The following is a 23,515-nucleotide window of genomic DNA, read 5'->3' on the forward strand; positions in this document are numbered from 1 at the left end:
TAATGGTTACACTGAGAAACTTCATTGTTTTGCATATAATCATGAACTTAAAATTTAATGGCAGCAACACATTGCAAACAAGTTGTCACATTGGGCATTTTTACCAGTGTGTTACATGGCCTTTCCTTTTAACAACACTCAGTAAAGGTTTGGGAACTGAGGAGACACATTTTTGAAGTGGAATTATTTCCCATTCTTGCTTGATGTACAGCTTAAGTTGTTCAACAGTCTCCCTTCTCATATTTCAGCCTTCATATTGCACCACACATTTTCAACGGGAGACAGGTCTGGACTACAGGCAGGCCAGTCTAGTACCCGCACTCTTTTACTATGAAGCCACGCTGTTGTAATACGTGGCTTGGCTATGTCTTGCTGAAATAAGCAGGGGCGTCCATGATAACGTTGCTTGGATGGCAACATATGTTGCTCCAAAAGCTGTATGTACCTTTCAGCATTAATGGCGCCTTCACAGATGTGTAAGTTACCAATGTCTTGGCCACTAATACACCCCCATACCATCACACATGCTGCCTTTTACACTTTGACCCTAGAACAATCCAGATGGTTCTTTTCCTCTTTGGTCCGGAGGACACAACGTCCACAGTTTCCAAAAACAATTTGAAATGTGGACTCGTCAGACCACAGAACACTTTTCCACTTTGCATCAGTCCATCTTAGATGAGCTCGGGCCCAGCGAAGCCAGCGGCGTTTCTGGGTGTTGTTGATAAATGGCTTTCGCTTTGCACAGTATAGTTTGAACTTGCACTTACAGATGTAGCAACGAACGATCCTTTACACATTGATGTCACTTTTTGATGCAATACCGCCTGAGAGATCGAGGCTCACAGGCATTCAGTGTGCAGTGATTACGTGAAGTGATTTCTCCAGATTCTCTGAACATTTTGATGATATTACGGAGCGTAGATGGTGAAATCCCTAAATTCCTTGCAAAAGCTCGTTGAGAAATGCTGTTCTTAAACTGTTCGACAGTTTGCTCAGGCAAAGTGACAAAGTGGTGACCCTCGCCCCGTCCTTGTTTGTGAATGACTGAGCATTTCACGGAAGCTGCTTTTATACCCAATCATGGCACCCACCTGTTCCCAATTAGCCTGTTCACCTGTGGGATGTTCCAAATAAGTCTAGGATGAGCATCCCTCAACTTTCTCAGTCTTTTTTGCCACTGGTGCCAGCTTTTTTGAAACATGTTGCAGGCATCAAATTCCAAATGAGCTAATATTTGCAAAAAATAACAACGTTTTCCAGTTCAAATGTTAAATATCTTGTCTTTGCAGTCTATTCAATTGAATATAAGTTGAAAAGGATTTGCAAATCATTGTATTCTGTTTTCATTTACAATTTACACAACGTGCCAACTTCACTGCTTTTGGGGTTTGTATATGGTAGATTAATTGATATCGCATTGCCTCATTCAGGTGTGGAGCTAAAAGAATGAATAATGAAGACCGGCTGTTAGAATATCCTATTGCAATGTTCCACTTTGAAAGTGTGTCTATTTTTAGTTCTGTCCCCAAGACCACCTTTTTCCTTATACAGTGGGTACGGAATGTATTCAGACCACTTTATATTGTTCGCTCTTTGTTTCATTGCAGCCATTTGCAAGTTCATTTTTTTTCTCTTTAATGTACACTCAGCAACCCATATTGACAGACACAAATAGAAATGTGGAAATGTTAGCAAATTTACTAAAAAAGAAAAACTGAAATATCACATGGTCATAAGTATTCAGACCCTTTGCTATGACACAAATATTTAACTCACATACTGCCCATTTTTTCTGATCCTCCTTGAGAGGGTTCTGCTCCTTCATTGAAGTCAGTGATGACATCTATTAAACAGACAAGAAGCAAGGAATTAAACACAGACAGAATTCAATTTAGCTCATTGAGGAGAAACGTCTGGGCTGTACTGTTTGAACAGTCTTCCACCACGCTCTGACAAAAGATTGTACGCCTCCTCTTTAATTTGACTTTCCCTGATTACATGGCAACAGCTGTTTCTAAAGGGACGGGGGTCGTAAACAGCCGTCGCCTTTGGTTACAAAACAGTTAAAAAAAAATATGCCTGGAGGGGGTCAGGTCCTGCTTCCTCTCCGCTTTGTAGATATCGGGTCAAGACAAAATCTTCCTGTGGATTACAATAGATCAAAGAAACCGACACCTTCATGTCGCTTCCCATCCTACACAGTGGAGTTTCACAAGCCTTTTGATTGGTAAGATCAAAAACAGCTTTTGTCTGCTCGCTGGGAACTCATTGAAACACAACGTTTTGTGATAACTTAGATACAATTATTCTGACATTTATTTATTGGACTTGGTTAGGAAAGGCACACACCTGTGTATATAAGACCTTACAGCTCACAGTGCATGTTGAAGAAAATGAGAATCATGAGGTGGAATGAACTGCCCAAGGATCTCAGACACAGAATGGTGGCAAGGCACAGATCTGGCCAAGGTTACAAAAAGAATTCTGCAGGACTCACGGTTCCTAAGAGCACAATGGCCTCCATAATCCTGAAGTAGAAAAAGTTTGGGACGACCACAACTCTTCCTAGAACTGGCTGCCCAGCCAAACTGAGCAATGGTGAGAGAGGTGAAGAAGAAGCAAAACATCACTTGGCTAAGCTCCAGAGATGCAGTAGGGAGATGGGAGAACAGTTTCGCAAAGTCAACTTTACTGCTGACCTCCAGCAGTCGGGGCTTTATGGCAGAGTGGCCTGACAGAAGCCTCATACAGTTTGACAAAAAACCCATGAAGGACTCCCAGACTGTGAGAAATAAGATTCTCTGGTCTGATGAGACCAAGATTGAACTTTTTGGCATTCATTCTAAGCAGTATGTGTGGAGAAAACCAGGCACTGCTCTTCACCTGCCCAATACAATCCCAAAAGTGAAACATGGTGGTGGCAGCATCATGCTATGGGGGTGTTTTTCAGCTCATGGGGCAGAACGACTGGTTGCAATTGAAGGAAAGATGAATATGACAGAGGACATAGATATTCTGGAAGAAAACCTCTCCCAGAGTGCTCAGGACTTCAGACTGGACTGAACTTCACCTTCCAACAAGGCAATGACGCTAAGCACACAGCTAAAATAACAAAGTAGTGGCTTCAGAACAACTCTGTGACCATTCTTGACTGGCCCAGCCAGAGCCTTGACCTAAACCCAATGGAGCATCTCTGTAGGGACCTGAACATGGCTGTTCAACATCCAACCTGACAGAACTGGAGACAATCTGCAAGGAAGAATGTCAGAAGATCCCCAAATCTGTTGCATTTATCCCAAGAAGACTCACTGCTGTACTCGCTCAAAAGGGTGCTTCTAAGGGTCTGAATACTTATGACCATGTGATATTTCAGTTTTTCTTTTTAAAAAAAATAGCAAAAATGTTGGTGCTGAGTGTACATTAATGAGAAGTAAAATGATCGTTTTTGATTTTTGCAATCAAACAAAGAGGGAACAATTTAAAGGGGTCTGAATACTTCCCGGTATGCAAAGGTGTATTTGTCTAGTATGCACTTAAATTACAAAATACGTTTCATGTTTGTTTAGTTCCGAGACATCCTGCGCCTCCAGCCCTTCTGACTGTCCCACGGGCATGTCGGTGGCCTCCAGCCAGTCCTGGTCGGGCATCCACAGCTCAACTGGCACAGGCATCTCCACCGAGAGGAGCTCTGTCTTCTCCTGGGGCTACGATGTAAGACAGACCTGCAATTTTAATGACTTTTTTTTTTTTTTTTAAACCATCATTTCAGATGTGCAGAGCAGGCAGAAAGAAAGTCATAACAAAGATGGCTTATGTTCACTTCTTTGTTTGTCTCCTTACTCCCCTGTGTTCACAAAGCCTGGGCCCACTGGGTGTATCGTTTCTTGGGCACAGTTGGTCCCCTAAACTTTCTTTCAAGGACTTCAGTATTTTATTTTATTTTTTCTTTCCTTTGGCTGCTTCTAAGAAACAAAACTCACAGTGGGAAGAAACTTGCTGAATCCCAGCCCAATTCTATCCTGAATGTTGACATGTGACTGATTGATTGATTGAGACTTTTATTAGTAGATTGCACAGTACAGTACATATTCCGTACAATTGACCACTAAATGGTAACACCCGAAAAAGTTTTTCAACTTGTTTAAGTCGGGGTCCACGTTAATCAATTCATGACATAGTTTCTATGTAGTTCAGATGTGTTTGGATCCCGAACCTGCATACATACAGCTTTTTTTTCAACTAATGAGATTTGACAAAAATGTGATAAACATTTTTTTTTTATCCCACACTAAAATATTGAGGCTTTTTGAAAATATTTATTTTAATATTTTAAGATAATTCTGATGATTTTACTTTAATCTGTGGGATTTCCCCCTTAATATAACCTGAAATATTATATTAAATGAAACTTAGCCACCATTAAATAAATACATATTTGATTATTTTACATTGATTTTATACAAAACAACATACCCATTATTACCAATCAAAAAAAAAAATTAAATAAATTTTTTGACGTTTTCAATATTTTTGTAATTCAAAAAATTGTCTAGCAAGAAAATAAAGATTTGACCACAAGGGAATAATATTATTATATAACAAAATATATATTTTATAAAAAAATTTACCCACTATAAAATACGTTATACAATGTAAACATTTTATAGCAAAAAACATCAATGTCTATATTTTGAAAAAGAAAAATACAATATAAACAATGTTATTTTAATAATTACAAATAATAAACAGATTGTCACAAATTATAAAAAAACAATCTTAATCACACTTACTGATCCATTTAAAAAAAAAAAAAAAAAAAGTTAATCATTGTGTGGACTCTCACCAAAACATAACCTAAATTGGAAGAATAACTACATGGTATGAAAAAACAATCTATACCACAAACTCAAGGCCCGGGGGTCAGAACTGGCCCACGACATCATTTTATCTGGCAAACACCTGCAAATGATATGTGTCAATAAAGTACTTAATATTTTCTCACTAAATGTAGTTGATTTTTTTCATTTTGACAGAAAAAATATAAGTACTGCTTGAAATTGCATGCCTTTTAAACGTTTAATAGTATCCATTATTGCAACAAATATTAAAGTATATTATACTTTCCAAACATGTTTTTGTCTAAATAAAAATACTTAACTTTACAGCAAACGACCCATTAAATTAATAAAAATGACAATACATTTTACGTTGTTCTTTACAGCACGTTACTGTAAATAAAAAAAACTACTACTGTTTTTTGCTTTAAAATTCTGTTGACTGAGCTGCCAGTTTTTGACCGTAAAATCTACGGTTGTTGTGTTTAACGGTGTATTACTGTAAATGGAAAAACGAGACATCTGTTTTTACGGTAGAAAAACTGGCAGCTAAGTTGCCAGAATAAAAAAAAGAACTTGTACTGTTTCTCCATTAACAATATAATGTTGTAAAAAAACAATGTACATTTAACACAAAAATTCTGGCAACTAAGCTGCCAGCTTTTTCCCGTAAACCCCCCCCCCCAAAAAAAACAGTGGTACTGTTTTTCCATTTACCGTAAAATGTTGTAAAACCCCCACCCAAAAAAAACACTGTATTTTACAGTAACTTTTTGCAAATGTAAAGTTTTTACTGTAAAATTGACAGTCTACTTTGTCAGGTTTAAGCACCGAACTATCTATTAAACAAGACAAGAAGCAAAGAATCAGGCAGAGACAGAGTTACATTTTGCTCATGAGGAGAACGCATGGATCTGCACACTCAGTTACAGTCTCACCCTACGCTCTGAGGAATAGCCCATGCGCTCCTCTATTTATTCAGTTTAGGAGTTCCCTAATTACATCGCTTGGGCTACTTCTAAAGGGAGGGGTCACACATTATGCGAGCAGCTCAGTACGCACAATACGTGATAATTCAGAACGGAGTGTGCTGGGGGCCTTGTAATTGTGCCCTGTCTCTGCTTTGTCTGCTTGCTGTTGATATGACTTATCTTCGTTGAGGTGCTGGTTCGTCCTTTGGCTGTTAGCAAGCTGAAAGACAGAAAACATCTGCGGCGAGGCCACTCCACACATGCAGTGGAAGATAACAAGTTGTGTGCCCTTGCACGAGAAGAAAAAGTACAGCTTGAACACAATAGATAATAACTAGAGCAACAACCTTTAAGCATAAGAGTTGTGTGATAACTTATATACGATTATTCTAACATACTTAGAACCATTCCTGTAATTAATAAAGAAATCCAGAGGCAAATTCATCCATTATTCACTGTTACAAGCGGCCCTCTCATAACTGCCGTGTGACCCTCAATGACCACTTTGACATCCCTGATCTATATCAACATATTCCAAACTGTAGACAAACAAATGACCCTGCTCCTTGGTGGAGGTAACAACGGATTTCCCTCTCTTTTATTTTCCCAGGAATTCGACAAGGCGGCGTCACGACAAGTGCAGCAAATGTTTGAGGAGATCGACAAGCAGCTGTACGAGGGCGAAGGCAGCGGCGTGGGGATATTGCCGGGACTGCAGGACGAGTGCCAGCAGTGGGCCGAGCGCTTCCCACATCTTCGGTTTGTCATCACTACGTTTCCTATTTCATGTGGAAAAATAAAATTTTTGAAAGGAACACTTTGAAACATGTGTGACTTAGGATCCTGGGCACCCAGCTGGTGTGTCCCAGCGACGAAGGCTTCCAATGGTACGGGGTCAGCAGCAGCATCCCTTCAGTATCCCAGAAGTCACCAGACAAAGAAGACAGCAGCACAGAGTGAGTTTCCACGTGTCTTGTTGTTAGGTTCAAACTGCACCCTCGTACAGTGTCACCCCACGTACAGTGTCAATCAGGGCATTTCCTGATTATACAGCTGAAGCTGCTTCTAAGGGGAGGGGTCACATTATGCAGTCAGCCCAGCACTGTTTCATAAACAGTTAAAACAACATGTGCTTGGAGCGGTGTCAGGTTTGCCCCTTCTCTGCTCGCCCGCCTTATCTTCTTGGAGATTTCGGGTCCTGTTACGGCCCCTCCCGTGGCTGTCCAAAACTGAAAAACAGACACTTCTACGGCTAAGTGCATTCCAGACACACAGTGGAGATTTACAAGCTGTCCGCCTTTGCTTGATAAGAACAAAGACAGCTGGATAGTAACCAGGGCAACCTGAACTGCAAGCAAACGAGTTGTGCGATAACTTATATAGAATTATTCTGACACTTGTCATGCACTCATCAGCATTATCATGTAGTCTTTTTGTGTCTCCAAGACTGAACGTGAAAGGCCGGAGCGCGGCGATGCAGAAGTCCAACTCGGCCGATCCGAACGGCTCCGGCGACAGGCCCCGAGTGATCGAAGCGGAGGGCCACATTGAGGAGTACCTGGCCTTTGACAGCATCAGCCTGTGAGTTTGCTGCACACTCGCCTTTTCCCAGCTGCAGTGCAACCTCGCGTGTCTCACACAGGGAGGACGAGTGGAAGTGCTCCCAGCCATGCCTGAGGCCCCGCTGCATGCCTCCCGTCTCGCCGTACAGGTGTCGCCGTCAGGCTGTTCTCGACCACTTGTTCGACGACGTGTGGAGGCAGCTGGTGGGCTGCACCAGAGAGCTGGTCCAGCGCCAGTGGGAGGGCCATGCCACCGGTATGCTCACCCTTAATTATTTGAACTCATCTGGCGACTTTAACCGTGTTTCACATTTACATAAACAAGGTTAAAAGCCTGAATAATAAACATGTTTGTATAAAACCCAAAACCAATGAAGTTGGCACCTTGTAACTAAAAAGAGAATACAATGAATTGCAAATCCTTTTCAACTTATATTCAATTGAAGAGACTTCAAAGACAAGATGGTAAATGGTAAATGGGTTGTACTTGTATAGCGCTTTTCTACCTTTTTTAAGGAACTCAAAGTGCTTTGACACTATTTCTACATTCACCCATTTACACACACATTCACACACTGATGGTGTGTAAATGTGAGATACTTAACATTCAAACTGGAAAACGTTGTTATTTTTTGCAAATATTAGCTCATTTGGAATTTGATGCCTGCGACATGTTTCAAAAACGCTGGCACAAGTGGCAAAAAAGAGTGAGAAAGTTGAGGAATGCTCGTCAAAGACTTATTTGGAACATCCCACAGGTGAACAGGCTAATTGGGAACAGGTGGGTGCCATGATTGGGTATAAAAGCAGCTTCCGTGAAATGCTCAGTCGTTCACAAACAAGGACGGGGCGAGGGTCACCACTTTGTCAACAAATGACCGAGCAAATTGTTCAACAGTTTAAGAACAACATTTCACAAGCAGCTATTGCAAGGAATTTAGGGATTTCACCATCTACGCTCCGTAATATCATCAAAAGGTTTAGAGAAGCTGGAGAAATCACTGCACGTGAGCGGCAAGGCTGAAAACCAACATTTAAAAAAGCGACATCAGTGTGTAAAGGATATCACTACATGGGCTCAGGAACACTCAAAAAAAACAACACTGTCAGTAACTACAGTTGGTCGCTACATCTGTAAGTGCAAGTTAAAACTCTACAATGCAAAGCCAAAGCCATTCATCAACAACACCCAGAAACACCGCCAGGTTCGCTGCGCCCGAGCTCATCTAAGATGGACTCATGGAAAAGTATTCTGTGGTCTGAAAAGTCGACATTTGAATTTGTTTTTGGAAACTGTGGATGTGGTGAGTGTTTACTGAGTGTTGTTAAAAGGAAAGGCCATGTAACACAGTGGTAAAAATGCCCCTCTGACAACTTTTTTTGCAATGTGTTGCTGCCATTAAATTCTAAGTTAATGATTATTTGCAAAAATAAAATTACATTTTTTTAGTGCAAACGTTAAGTATCTTGTCTTTGCAGTCTATTAAATTGAATATCAGTTGAAAAGGATTTGCAAATCATTGTATTCTCTTTTTATTTACCATCTACACAACGTGACAACTTCACTGCTTTTGGCTTTTGTACCAGACTAGTTTTGGCTACTTTGCTTCAGCAGCCTTCCTCAGAGGTGTCATGTGATGATGCTATTTTTACTATTCAGGCTTTTCTAGATGAACCTTGTTTATATAAATGTATTATCAGTAGGCCAAATGAACATGTGTTTCACATTGCGTGGTTGGCAGATGACGAGAGGCCTTCTAGGCGCTTGAGTCCTCCGCCATTGTTCTCCACACTGCCCGCCATGCTGCCCAAGGTGAGACAGAGCAGAGCGCCACCTTTGCCTACGCTCGCTACCGGCCTGCAGTTCCAGGTTAGTTGGTCAGTGGACTGATTCAAGTAACAGATTACCAATATAAACACTTTCTTGGTCAACACAAATGGGGGACACAAATCATTTCACAAGGATTGACACCCAATTATCCAAGTACGGTAAATGCCTTATTTGAATGTTGGCCCTGCGATGAGGTGGCGACTTGTACAAGGGACAAGCGGTAGAAAATGGATGGATGGATGGATGGAAAGGCCAAAGAAAATATTACAGACAGAAAAGCCACTAGGGGGCATGTTTGCACGTAACGGGAGGATTGCTGCCATACGCTTTAATGCAGGGGTGTCCAACTTGTTTTCATGGAGGGCCACATCGCAGTCATGGCTGCCCTCAGGGGGCCACTTGTAACAGTGAATGTAAGAATATCAAAGTATAATCGCCTCGTTATATTATTGTCTATGCATTTGGTTATTTGATTGTTGTACGTACAAATTGATGAAGTCCAGGTGACAAGCAGATATTTAAATATTTATTGTTATTTTTACAAACTATCACATGGTATATAATAATTAGGGGTGCTAAAAAATGTATTTCATTACATACGAATCCCAATTGTCAGGTTCAAACACCGAACTATCTATTAAACAAGACAAGAAGCAAGGAATCAAACAGAGACAGGATTCAATTTTAGCTCATGAGGAGAGCGCGTGTGGACCTGCACCCTTCGTCAGTGTCACCCCACCGCTCTGAAGAGGGAGCTCCACGCCTCCTCATTTATTTGGGCATTTCCTGATGATATAGCTGCAACTGCTTCTAAGGGCAGGGGGTCATAAACAGCTGCTGCGCTGGGTCATAAACAGTTCAAACGAAAAGGTGCTTGGAGCGGTGTCAGGCTTGCCTCCTCTCTGCTCGTAGATTTCGGGTCCTTCCTGTGGCAGTCCAATAGATCAAAGAAACCGACACCTCCACGTCGCATTCCATCGCGCACCGTGGAGGTTTACAAGCTGTAGGCCTTTTGCTTGATAAGATCAAAGACAGCTTTTGTCTTCTCGCAGGATAACCTGAACTCCAAGCAAACAAGTTGTGTGATAACTTATATACGGTTATTCTGACACCGATTTTTTTTTTGTAATTTTCAAAAATATATATATTTTTTTGACGAATTTATAACAAATAAAAAAATTAGGTAATTTCTATGCTTACTTTGGTGCGCGTATGTCAGCAACCAAAAGTAGGTTTGGTAACCTGTAAGCTGTTTTGTTAAGGTGTTATTATTATTATTATTATTATTATACCAAATAATATATTGCAAAAAATCAGCTTAAATCGTGTTGAATCGAGTATCGATTATGAATCAAATCCTCACCCCGAGAATCGGAATCGAATGGCAAGGTGCCCAAAGATTCACACCATTAACAATATTTGTATGTATATTAAAGTTTAAAACATAGGAAATTTCATGTATTACATACATTTTTTTCTGTTAAAATGGAAACAACGAAAACATTTAGTTAGAAAGAGGAAGTATCCACATTATTCCCAGGCTTTCGCAGGCCACATTAAGTTTAGTTTAGTTTAGTCTTTATTTGAAGGGACAATGTACAGAAACATTAAGCTCAAAGACAGATATGTTCTGTACCAGATTATGGCTAAATAGCTAATTTCCATCTGCAGTCCCTGGCTACCTAAATTAAAGGGATACAAAAATCATGCAATAAAATTATGACAATAAAATCATACACAAGTATTAAGAAAAAAGTCATAAAATGCCCTTTCATGGACACGTACTTAATATACAATACAACCACACCTAAAATTAAATGACGTGTCAGGCCGGATCTGGCCTTGAGTTTGCTATAATGCTTTGTAGTCAATGCATTTATTATTTGGCATGTTGGTGTGACAACATTATATATCTTAGCATTCACACAAATTCTAAGCAATTTGTAGTCATCTTTTCAAAGGAAACCTCAATGTTTGTAATATTTGACTTTTAAAACATTTTTTTTTAGCAAATTTAAATAAGTTTCAGGTGTCCCCAATAGTGTGTTGGAATGATGTTGGTCAAAATCTAGCCTTGATGCTGGAATTTGGATGGTTCAAAAGAGTTTTTGAGTCAGCCCTACTGGGAACACGCCGTTTTATGTGCAGTTAGCTTTAATGTTAATGAGCTGTGTTTGTCCGTCCTGTCAAGCACCGAACTATGTATTAAACAGGACAAGAAGCCAGGAATCAAACAGAGACAGGATTCAAATCAGCTCATGAGGAGAACGCGTGGAACTGCACCCTCGTACAGTGTCGCCCCACGCTCTGAGGAAAAAGTTCCCGTGCTTCCCCATTTATTTGGGCATTCCCTGATTACATAGCTGAAGCTGCTTCTAAGGGGAGGGGTCACATTATGCAGCAGCCCAGCACACACGATACATAAACAGTTCAAACAAAATGTGCTTGGAGCGGTGTCAGGTTCACCCCCTCTCTGCTCGTCCACCTTATCTTCTTGGAGACTTCGGATCCTGATACGGCCCCTCCCGTGGTTGTCCAGATCTGAAAAACAGAGACTCCTACGGCGTGGTGAATTCCATGGCACACAGTGGAGATTTACACGCTGTCCGCCTTTGCTTGATAAGAATACACATACACAAACACGTATCCCCGTTTCATCCTTACCCCTGCACCCTGACGTTGTTTTCCTCATCTGCTCTTTTTCATTTCTCCTGTCTTGTGTTTTTCCCCACGCCCTACAAGAGGTCAAAGGGCTCAAAGCACAAGTCCCGATGGAAATCCAAAAAGCAGAAAAGGCCGACCAGTGTATGTAAAACTGCCTCGCTTTGAGCCAAAATGGCGGCTCGCGACCATTGCCCTCCATCTCAGCTCCTCCTGCCTTAGTTGTAGACTCTGCTTGTGCCCGTCCATTATCACAGATTAACTTGTTTTGTTTGCCTTTTTAAAAGTCTTGTGAGTGTTTTTATTTGAGTAGCTTTGCAGATTATGGGGCCTGCTGCATGCTAATTAACTCTGGACAAGTCCACCCCATAAAATAACTAACCACAATAAAGCATGTGGGTGTCATCTGCCTACTACATCACCTGTTCTCTCACCAGGCGGGAAAGGTTCAGCACAACCTGAATGACCTCATCACCATCCACAGCATCCCGCTGCAGCAGAGGAACCTGACTGCGCTGGACAGAACCCAGTAAGGAGGCACTATTAGAAGCCGCCCAGTCTCCGTCCACCCACACTCCCCATTCTTCCTGCAGGGAGACGGAAGAGAGCATCCCCTTGAGCCCGTCGCCCGTCGGCAAGCCTCGCACTCGCCGAGTTCTGGAGTATAGCTCTTCGTCGTTGACCCGCCCACCTCAGTCGGCACGCCGCAGGAACCTTCCGCCCCGGACACTCCAGCCTCTGGCTCCCAGTCTGAGTCAGTCCAGCACAATGGGGTCCATGGATGAGATCATTCGGGGCACACGGCTGTGAGTTGAGGCGCACACACACAAATACACACACACACACACACACATACACGCCTTTCAATGGTGGTTGTTGTCAGGCTCAAACACCGAACTATCTATTAAACAAAGACAAGAAGCAAGGAATCAAACAGAGACAGGATTCAATTCAGCTCATGAGGAGAGCGCGTGCACTTGCTCCCTTGTACAATGTCGCCCCACGCTCTGAGGAAAGGGTTCCACACGCCTCCTCATTTATTTGGGCATTTTCTGATTACATGGCTGCAGCTGCTTCAAAGGGGAGGGGTCATAAACGGCTGCGGCGCTGGGTCATAAACAGTTCAAACAAAAAGGTGCTTGGAGCCGTGTCAGGTTTGCCCCCCCTCTGCTTTGTAGAGCTCGGGTCATGATAAGGTCTTCTTCCTGTGGCTGTCCAATTGATCAAAGAAACGGACACCTCCACGTCGCATCCCATCGCACACAGTGGAGGTTTACTTTTGGTTGATAAGATCAAAGACCGCTTTTGTCTTCTCGCATGGGAAACAAGTTGTGTGATAACTTATATACAATTATTCTGACAGTTGTTGTTTGTCGTCATTTTGGTGGGCTTGTCGGGTGTCGGCCCAGGCCTACACTCCCAGTCTGCCACACTGTCCTTGCGCCCGATGTCACGCCGTAGTCTGGGTACTGGCTTGTCGGGGGTTGTCCCTGTGGGCGGTGGGGGGATGGATCGGCTGATTCTTGGTAGACGGTGGGTTCCGAGGCTTTTTTTGTTTTTATTTTATTTTGTATTTATTTATTTTTGGGGCGTTGGGGACTGGTGGCGCCCTCGCTGCCTGCTTGCCCGACAGACTGTGTGTCTGGAGCCACTGGGTCCCGCCGGATGCCCGGCTCTGTGGGGGCCGGCTGGGTCTGTCGTGGCGCCATCTGCTCTGGTAGTGAGTGGCCTTGTGTGTCGGCGTGTCTGTGACCTCCTCCTTTCTTTCTTGTTTTTGTTTTTTTCCCTTCCCTCAGGGGGAGCCTCCTGCCTGGGCAGTTGCTGGATGTTCCATCTCCATCTTGGGGTCTCTGCAGGCAGGGCCAACTTACCCTTAGGGAGGGCCCTGGGGCGAAGGGGGAAACAAATTATGATTCCGCTCAACAGAATAGCAACAATGCAAAAATATGATCCGTTTTAAAAATAATTGTGTTTATTGTTTTTGTTTGACTTTAATAAAGTCAAATACAAAAAATGCAACGAGAGAAGTATCCCACATTTCTATTGTGTAAAGCCATTATGCACAGCAGATATGATCACAGGGGTGCCCATTACGTTGATTACGAGCTACCAGTTGATGGTGGAGGGTGTGTCAGTCGATCGCCACCCAGGCATTAAATAGACCTAAAAATGAGCGATCATCAATCTTAACCCAGACGGCATTTTCGTAACTTTATTGACATTCTCGGCTCCCGAGGGTCTTGTGAGATGACGCCGGCTGCCGCCAGATCATTATTAAGAAAAAATGACCGACAGGAAGGCGAGAAACACTTTTTATTTCCACTGCTGTCAAAACTCGAAAGACCGACTGCACAGTTCCTGTCTTCACAATAAAAGCCCTGCTTCATCCTGCCTGTGCTAACAAAATAAGAGTCTCAGAAAGCTAGCGAGCTATGGAGTTTGCCGCCAATGTATTTCTTGTAAAGTGTATAAAAAGGAGTATGGAAGCTGGACAAACAAGATGGCAAAAATGGCAAATGGGTTATACTTGTATAGCGCTTTTCTACCTTCAAAGTACTCAAAGCGCTTTGACACTTTCCACATTCACCCATTCACACACACTGATGGCGGGAGCTGCCATGCAAGGGTGAATTCAGTGTCTTGCTCAAGGACACATTGGACGTGACTCGGTTATTAGCTGGGGATCAAACCAGGAACCCTCAGGTTGCTGGCACGGCCACTCTCCCAACCGCGCCACACCGTACCCTGAGAGGGCAAAAAGCAACCACTTTCATGTGGCATTGGACAGAAAAGAGGACTTCTAATTCGCCTCCATTTGAAAATGTGGACGTTTATCATCACTACTGTCTGATTCCAATTAATGCAAGTCATCACAATCAACTTATTTTCTTGTCTTCATGAACGAAAGGAATGTTAAACATGCTTGTGTTATCATTAAACACCTTTAACTTGTTAACAAAAACCTCTCTTTCACAAATAAATAAATATAAATGATGTAAATGAATGAGGTGGATCCCTTCCAGTTGGCCCATTGAAAAGTAGCTCTCCTGCAGAAAAAGTGTGGGCAACCCTGATCTACACTATATTGCCAAAAGTATTTGGCCACCCATCCAAATGATCAGAATCAGGTGTCCTAATCACTTGGCCCGGCCACAGGTGTATCAAATCAAGCACTTTCTACAAACATTTGTGAAAGAATGAGCCGCTTTCAGGAGCTCAGTGATTTCCAGCGTGGAACTGTCATATGATGCCACCTGTGCATAAAGGTCCATAAAGACAGGGATGACAGAGTCTGGTGTGGATGAACTTGACTGGCCTGCACAGAGTCCTGACCTGAACCCCGATAGAACACATTTGGGATGAATTAGAACGGAGACTGAGAGCCAGGCCTTCTCCACCAACATCGGCGTGTGACCTCACCAATGCGCTTTTGGAAGAATGGTCGAAAATTCCTATAAAACACACTCCGCAACCTTGTGGACAGCCTTCCCAGAGGAGTTGAGGCTGTAATAGATGCAAAAGGTCATATTGAAACCTATGGGTTAGGAATGGGATGGCACTTCAAGTTCATATGTGAGTCAAGGCAGGTGGCCAAATACTTTTGGCAATATAGTGTACATCCACAATATGATTTGCCTGAGTGACTGGACAGGACATGTTTAAAAATAAATTTAAAAAAAATGTCCCTATATCTATAATCTTTTAAAAGGCCTTAGTGGCCACATGCGTGGACAGCACCTTTTAGCTCTTATTTTTCAAAATTGTGTACACTACTGAATTGGGGTCTTATGGCCGCTTATGTGGACACTTGTACTGCCATCTGGTGGTGTCAGAAGAGTAAATGGAGTTTGGAAAAAAAAAAAGTGTAAAAATAAGAATTAGCATGTCACTAAACATGAAGTACACGTTTGTTACTTATGGACTAATAAGTACATCATATCAAAAGATGATTTTTAGTTTTGATTCTAATTAGGGTCCAATAAGCCCAAATAGCAAAGAGAAATAAAAAAAAAGCATGTAAACAAACAGCTTGGGCCTTAAGAGGTTAGGTCAGGGGTCGGCAACCCGCGGCTCTAGAGCCGCATGCAGCTCTTTAGCGCCGCCCTAGTGGCTCTCTGGAGCTTTTTCATAAATGTATGAAAAATGGAAAAAGATGAGGGGAAAAAATTGTTTTGTTTGTTTTAATATGGTTTCTGTAGGAGGACAAACATGACACAAACCTCCCTAATTGTTATAAAGCACACTGTTTGTATTAAACATGCTTCACTGATTCGAGTATATGGCGAGCGCCGTTTTGTCCTACTAGTTTTGGCGGTCCTTGAACTCACCTTAGTTTGTTTACACGTATAACTTTCTCCGACTTTCTAGGACGTGTTTTATGCCACTTCTTTTTCTGTCTCATTTTGTCCACCAAACTTTAAACATGCACAACGGTGAGTTTTGTTGATGTTATTGACATATTTGGTCACTGCATGACTGCAAGCTAATCGATGCTAACATGCTACTTAGGCTAGCTATATGTACATACTGCATCATCCTGCCTCATTTGTAGGTATATTTGATGTAATTTAGTTTACTTTAAGTCATCTTAATTCAATTTATATCTCATGACACACTATCCGTATGTAATATGGCTTTTAATTTTTTGCGGCTCCAGACAGATTTGTTTTTGTATTTTTGGTACAATGGGTGAGGGCCGACATCCGGGCAACTGAGCTACATACGGGTTCTTCGAGCCATAGCAACGAGACTGGCGTTGAAAACAAACCGTTGCCATTACTCTTTAACCTGTCGACCTACGCTGGTTAAACCCGTCATTCTGCCTCCAAAATGCCGAAAAACTGTGTTGTTTTTGGTTGTGCTAACCACAACCGGAAACAGGGAAAACAAAGGTTGTATTTTGTTCTGCCAAAGCGCGATAAAAGCCCACAGAGACGAGACAAATGGCTCGCAGCTTTACACCGGGAAAACGAGGACGGTTCTCACTGGAGTCCCCCAAAGTCCCGGGTCGTGTGTTCGGATCACTTCGTTTCTGGTAAATATAAAGAACAAAAATCCACCTTCTTAACCACAACTTGGCTATACCGTCCGTGCTAATGTTGTACTTGTTGAATTTTTACCTTATAACGTTCGACAGCTGAAGTTGTTGTACAAAAATAACATGCGGTATATACTATATAGTCTATAGCCTAGCTAGCTATTTTCGAAAACCGGACAACGAGAGGATACCAAAGGCAGCGTTAAGATGGACACCACCGGGAAAACGTAAGCCAGGGCGGCCAAAGAACACCTGGCGAAGAACAGTTGTACTTAAACAATACATGTAGCCCTCAAATCTCTCAATATTTTATACACTAACACTTGATCTTGTTGTTGATAACTTCCGCGTCTCTTTCTTAGTAGCGCGCAGGCTAAGCTAATTAACAAGCTAAGCTAAGCCTGAGAAGCTTTAAAGTTCACTGAGACGAGTCTGACGCAAATAATACATTTTCGTTTTTTCACACGATATGTGAATAAGTAAAAATGCGTAAATGAAGGATTTAACGCCGACTTCCAAGCCACGACGCTCGTTAAATGCTTTTTCTGTCAATGCTGTGTTCGCTGTGAGCTGGTTTGTTTTCAACGAATTCCCGGTTGCTCGGGGATTGGTAGGCGGAAGTGACGTAGGTCCGCCCTCACCCATATGGCTCTTTCAACATTTTGGGTTGCCGACCCCTGGGTTAGGTAGACTTTTTAAATCAGTGGTCCCCAACCACCGGGCCGCACAAGAAAAAAACAAAAAAAAAAACACTTTTTTTTTATTTATTTTTTTTAAATGAAATTAACATAAAAAACACAATATATACATTATATATCAATATAGATCAATACAGTCTGCAGGGATACAGTCCGTAAGCACACATGATTGTATTTATTTATGTTAAAAAAAATTTTAAAAAAAAAAAAAAAAATTCAAATACACCCCCCCCCCACCGGTCAAATTTTCAAGCGTTGACCGGTCCGCAGCTACAAAAAGGTTGGGGGTGACTGTTTTAAATAACTTGTGCCTCATGGTGCTGCAGTGAAGAATAACAGTGGCACATGTAGCAGATGAACTAATGATGAACTCCAAATGGAAAAGTAACGTTTGTTGTTTGAATTGTCGTCTTCCTCCAAAAGACCCACGGCCAGCGACCGGCTGATGTCTCCGTTGTTTGCACTGAGCAGGAACATGCTCCTACCGCCCATCGGCGCCGGCGACGTGGGGTCGGAGCAGCAGCCCAAAGCTGCTCAGGTAACTCCGCATGTTCAAGTTCAAAACCACACTAGAAATCGTCTAAAAATGGTGGCGCCCTTTCCAGCGCCAGAAAGGCCCGTCGAGCCGGGCCCACAGCGCTATAAATGATGAGGTTGCTAGTTCAATTCCAAGGGATCGTCTCTACCCACTGGATGTCTTCTCCCGCCCCAACACCACACACACGTACAGGGTAAGTTGTCACCTTTTATGAACCTGTTTTGGACATTGTAGTGTTTGAGCGCTGATGTTCCCCCTCAGTCGGACACGCCTTACCGCCGCTCCTTCACGGTGCTGGACAACATCGGGCAGGGGAGGCCTGGTAGAGCCTCTGTCGCCACAGGTAAGAGATTTCACTTTGAAATATTGGTTATGGAAAACGGTGTTAGAGCCCTCTACCAAAGGCCAAAAAAAATTTCCTAATTTAGGTTTGCACCAAATTCTACACCCTCCTCCAATGTTCCCTCTAACTTTTCTAACTCCCTGAGCATTCTTGGACCACATGTGAGCAACACTGTCGCCAAGCCAGCATCACACCAGTCAGCTGACATAACAAGTTAAATGTTTATTGTGATAATCAAATAACAGTCATTGCCATTATAATATTTTATAATATAATATATACTGTATGGCCCACTGGCAACGAAAAAAAAATGTCATGATCTGTATGTTGAATGTGGGGGTCCTGCTGTAGAATAACTAGAGACATGTACCCTTTTCTGAGATCTCATTTTGTTTCCCTTCAAACATCCACATTTGGCACAATGAGATGTGTGCTGTAGCACAAGCATGGGATAAAATGTACAACTTGTTGTCTGTAAAGAGTTTTTGTTAGCATTTATCTAATGTAGTAACTGCATTTCATGATTACTATCCATAAATCAACATTGCTAATACATGACACTAGAATAAGCAAACATCTGATTGTTGAGTTTGGCTGTAAATGTAGTGCCCGTTCGTTTTGCCAAAATAAGAGTTGGCATTCAGAATGTAACATCCACTAATCAACCCTGATAAGGCACACCTGTGAAGTGAACACCTTTTCAGGCGACCTCTTCAAGCTCATGGAGAGAATGCCAAGAGTGCGCAAAACAGTAGTCAGAGCAAAGGGTGGCTATTTTGAGGAAACTAGAATATAAAACATGTTTTCAGTTATTTAAGTACATAACTCCACATGTGTTCATTCATAGTTTTGATGTGTGTCAGGTTCAAACACTGATGACATCTATTAAACAAGACAAGAAGCAAAGAATCAAACAGAGACAGAATTCAATTTGGACTCAATATTGAGGAGAGTCGCCTGTACACCGTACCCTTGTACAGTATCTCAGCACGCTCTGGCGAAAGATTGTACTCCTCCTTCTTTATTTGACTTTCTCCGACCACATGACCACAGCTGTTTCTAAAGGACAAAGGTCGTAAACGAGTTCAAAAAGACGTTCGTAAAACAGTTCAAAAAGAGGTCGTCTGGAAATTGGGCATATCCTGCCTTCTCTCCGCTTTGAAGTCCTTGGGTTAGAACAATATCTTTCTGTTGATTACCATACATGAAAGAAAACAGAACATCTTCATGCTGCTTCCCCCCCTACACAGTGGAGTTTTACAAGCCTTACTCTTGGTAGGTTTCAAAGACAGCTTTTGTCTTCTCGCCGGGCACTCAGATGTAACACAAAGTTTTTGTGATAACTTACAAACAATTATTCTAACAATGTGACAATCTACAACAGGGGTGGGCAATTAATTTTCACCGGGGGCCGCATAAGCAACCCGAGCACTGCTGGAGGGCCACACGACAATATTTCAATTAAATTTTGCTCAATATTATTTTTGATATACCATAAGATAAATAATAATGATGATAATAATTAATAATAATAATAATAATTTCATTTAACCTAACTTAACTTTATACAAAAGCAGATTGCTTTTTAAGGTCACTTTATCCTGCATTATCCAACATTTTTCCCCATCAGATTTGGACAACCATCTGTTGTTAAAAATAGTTTTTAATCATATCTATTCTATATTGTTTTTTATATTGGTTTTATATGTAATTGTTTTTTCTTTTTATTCAGTCATTGGTGGAGCTAAGGATAATATTTGAATATTGTTTGTAATATTGTTGTGCAGCACTTTGGAAACATTTTGTTGTTTAAATGTGCTATATAAATAAAGTGGATTGGATTGTCACACCTGCCAGCTTGTCCCAACACGCATTTACCTCTGTGAACAAGTCATTACCTGTGGTTGTCTCTTTAATTGACTGCATCCGAGCTCTCATCCAAAGTTAGCGAAAAACAGTCCTGTCTCCGGGCATTATCAGCGCAACAAAGTCCAATAAGCACTCCTTAATAAACTCTCCGTCAGAAAACGCCTTACTTTTTCTGGCGCTTTTGTGAGAAATGACGAAACTTGTCCTGACGGCTGCACCTCTGGGGGTGTGAAATATGGCACAAAGTCCTTGTTGGGTTTGCAGTTTTACCATCAACGCATCAGCCTCCCTTGCGCGCGCTTCATCAGACACATCCCGGTATTTTCCCTCGTGTTTCTTCGTGTAGTGGCGATTAAAATGATATTTAAACACAGCAACCTGTGTACCACACATTAAGCACACGGCTTTACCATTAATTTATGTAAAGAAATACTTGGTAGTCCATCTCTTGTTGGAAACACGCCATTCCTCATCAACTTTTCTTTTTTTAGCATCTCATCACTTGTCGCTGTGCACCTGCACTCACAGGTTCCCTCCGGACATACGGCATAAATAACACATTTCAAAATAAAAGCAGCACAGTTGTATTGCGCGCACGACATAGATGTTTTTTAAACTTTATTTTGTAATTTGTAATTGCGCCGTTCAATTCACTCACAATCGCACACGCGCATACGTCCACACGGAAGTAATACAAATAACGCTTTTCAAAACAAAAGCAGCACCGTTGTATTGCACACTCGACATAGATACTTTTTTAAATTTATTTTGTAATTTATGATTGGCCTCACGCGGGCCGGACAGGGATGCGTAAAGGGCCGGATGCGGCCCGCGGGCCGTACAATGCCCAGGTCTGATCTACAATGTAAATAGTCATGAACATAAAGAAAACACATTGAGTGAGAAGGTGTGTCCAAACTTTTGGCCTGTACTGTACATATATGTGTATATGTGTATATACATATCTATATATATATATACCAGGGGTCGGCAACCTTTACCACTCAAAGAGCCATTTTGGAAAGTTGGAAATTTAATGTTAGTGCAGCCCGCGACTTTTAATTGAACGGCGCTTGATAGCGTCTTTCTTGCCAACCCTCTCAATTTTCCGGGAGACTCCCAAATTTCAGGATGTGCTGGCACTGCTTTTAGCGCCCTCTACAGCCTGCCCAAACAGCGTACCTGCTTGGCCACATGATGAATGCAGCTTTTGCTTGCACACGTAAGTGCCAGCAAGGCATACTTGTTCAACAGCCACACAGCTTACACTGACGGTAGTCGTACAAAAACAACTTTAACACTGTTACGTTACAAATATGCGCCACACTTTGAACCCACACCAAAAAAGAATGACAAACACATTTCTGGAGAACATCTGCACTGTAATACAACATAAACACAACACAACAAATACCCAGAATCCCATGCAGCCCTAACTCTTCCGCTCAACCGACGCACGGAGGGAGTGGGGGGGGTTGATGTGTTGGGGGGTTTGGTGGTAGCGGGGGTGTATAATGTAGACCGGAAGAGTTCGGGCTGCATGGGATTCTGGGTATTTGTTGTGTTGTGTTACGGTGCGGATGTTCTCCAGAAATGTTTATGTCATTCTTTTTTGGTGTGGGTTCACAGTGTGGCGCATATTTGTAACGTAACAGTGTTAAAGTTGTTTTTGTACGACTACCGTCAGTGTAAGCTGTGTGGCTGTTGACCAAGTATGCTTTGCTGTCTCCTACGTGTGCAAGTAAAAGCAACATATAACATGTGGCCGGGCTGGCACGCTGTTTGTAAATGCTATAGAGGACAATTAATGCAGTGCCATTAGGGCACGTCCTTGATTAAGTCATTAGAGTGAAAATAGGATAATATTTGCCCTGGGAGATTTCTAGGAGAGGCAGTCTACTGGGAAAATCGGGGGGGTCGTTAAGTATACTGGGAAAACCGGGAGGGTCGGCAAGTATGCAGCTGAGCCGCATCAGAGTGGTCAAAGAGCCGCATGCAGCTCCGGAGCCGCGGGTTGCCGACCCCTGATATATACACACAGACAGACCATTTACCATAATACTGCACTGTAGCTTTTTTTAGAGGAGTTAATGTGTGTTGGCCATCCATAACGCTCCCTCCTGTCTCCACCAGATTCCCTTGGGATCGGTGTGACCGGCGTCAGCCTCGGCATCGCCAGCTCGTCTTTCCTCGACTCGTTTTCCCACCACCACCCCCTGGGCCACTGGCCAATCAGGGATGAGGAGCTCCATGCCCCGCTCCCAGGTTAGTAGGCAGAAGCAGCCGAGCCACCCGACCATTTCTGTCCAGTAACAAATTGAAACTGGTCTTCCCCCCTGTCCCGTAGCTCCAGTGGTGCCCGTGTCCGTCCCGCCTCGGTCTCACAGCCGGGGCGGCTTCTCATCCAGACTCAGCAGACCTGGACTGTAGCGAATGGCTTTAAAAGTCTCCATGCACTTCAGCCACTCTTCTTTGTACACAGCGGTCAAGTGGCCACCTTTTTATTTTATTTTACAGAAACGCTTCACCAGAAAGGTCTATTTTTGTATTTTCAGTCAGCTCTGGCGGCTGCCAAAACCAACCAGCAACACTTCAGCCTGCAAGAGGTGTGCTTATTTAACTGTGACAAAGCAGGGAACACAAATAAGACTAAGCTAAAAACTAACCTTTAGTACTGTATTTTGTATCAAATAAAATGGTGGCGTGTTTATAAGTGGATTGTGTATCAGTTTAAATTAAGGCCTGTTATCACCACTTTAATTTACATTTAATCATTCTAGACTAGTGATATTCAAACTGTGGTACACGTACCACTAGTCAAAGTGGTGCATAGAGAGTATGGCCGACTCGATTGCAGGCGATCTCCTCAATGATTGGTCACTCATGTGACCACAGGGCGCCATGACGGCTACTCACTTTGAGCTGATGCTATGTGTTAGGGGTGTCAAAGATAATCGATTTTTGAATGAATCGCCATTCTTATTTGTAACTATTCTTAATCGATTAAAAAACTAATCAGATTTGAAAAATAAATATATATATATTTTTAATCTGTCCTGTCCAGCCACTTAGGCAAATCATATAGTTGATGTAATAATAATAATAATAGATTTTATTTGTAAAAAGCACTTTACATTGAGTAAACAACCTCAAAGTGCTTGTGTAT

The 23,515-nt window shown here is 42.3% G+C and overlaps 1 protein-coding gene across 5 annotated transcripts in view; it reads left to right on the top strand.

Moving 5' to 3' along the window:
- fam149b1 (family with sequence similarity 149 member B1) overlaps nucleotides 1-23,304 on the top strand; it is a 24,718-nt gene extending 1,414 nt beyond the window's left edge. The window contains exons 3-16 of one of the 5 annotated variants that reach the window (XM_062059233.1): nucleotides 3,570-3,714; nucleotides 6,420-6,568; nucleotides 6,649-6,765; nucleotides 7,238-7,390; nucleotides 7,452-7,627; nucleotides 9,114-9,241; nucleotides 11,945-12,007; nucleotides 12,301-12,392; nucleotides 12,457-12,669; nucleotides 18,023-18,137; nucleotides 18,205-18,330; nucleotides 18,399-18,480; nucleotides 22,483-22,614; nucleotides 22,697-23,304. In XM_062059233.1, coding sequence (XP_061915217.1) covers nucleotides 3,570-3,714; nucleotides 6,420-6,568; nucleotides 6,649-6,765; nucleotides 7,238-7,390; nucleotides 7,452-7,627; nucleotides 9,114-9,241; nucleotides 11,945-12,007; nucleotides 12,301-12,392; nucleotides 12,457-12,669; nucleotides 18,023-18,137; nucleotides 18,205-18,330; nucleotides 18,399-18,480; nucleotides 22,483-22,614; nucleotides 22,697-22,779 — 1,774 coding nt within the window. In that variant the 3' untranslated portion in view covers nucleotides 22,780-23,304. The remainder of the gene's footprint in view (nucleotides 1-3,569; nucleotides 3,715-6,419; nucleotides 6,569-6,648; nucleotides 6,766-7,237; nucleotides 7,391-7,451; nucleotides 7,628-9,113; nucleotides 9,242-11,944; nucleotides 12,008-12,300; nucleotides 12,393-12,456; nucleotides 12,670-18,022; nucleotides 18,138-18,204; nucleotides 18,331-18,398; nucleotides 18,481-22,482; nucleotides 22,615-22,696) is intronic. The other 4 variants (XM_062059231.1, XM_062059232.1, XM_062059235.1 and 1 more) reach the window with 4 other exon arrangements.
- The last annotated feature ends 211 nt before the right edge of the window (nucleotides 23,305-23,515 follow it).

The sequence above is a fragment of the Entelurus aequoreus genome, linkage group LG09 (genome assembly GCF_033978785.1).
Source record: "Entelurus aequoreus isolate RoL-2023_Sb linkage group LG09, RoL_Eaeq_v1.1, whole genome shotgun sequence".
Lineage (NCBI taxonomy): Eukaryota > Metazoa > Chordata > Actinopteri > Syngnathiformes > Syngnathidae > Entelurus > Entelurus aequoreus.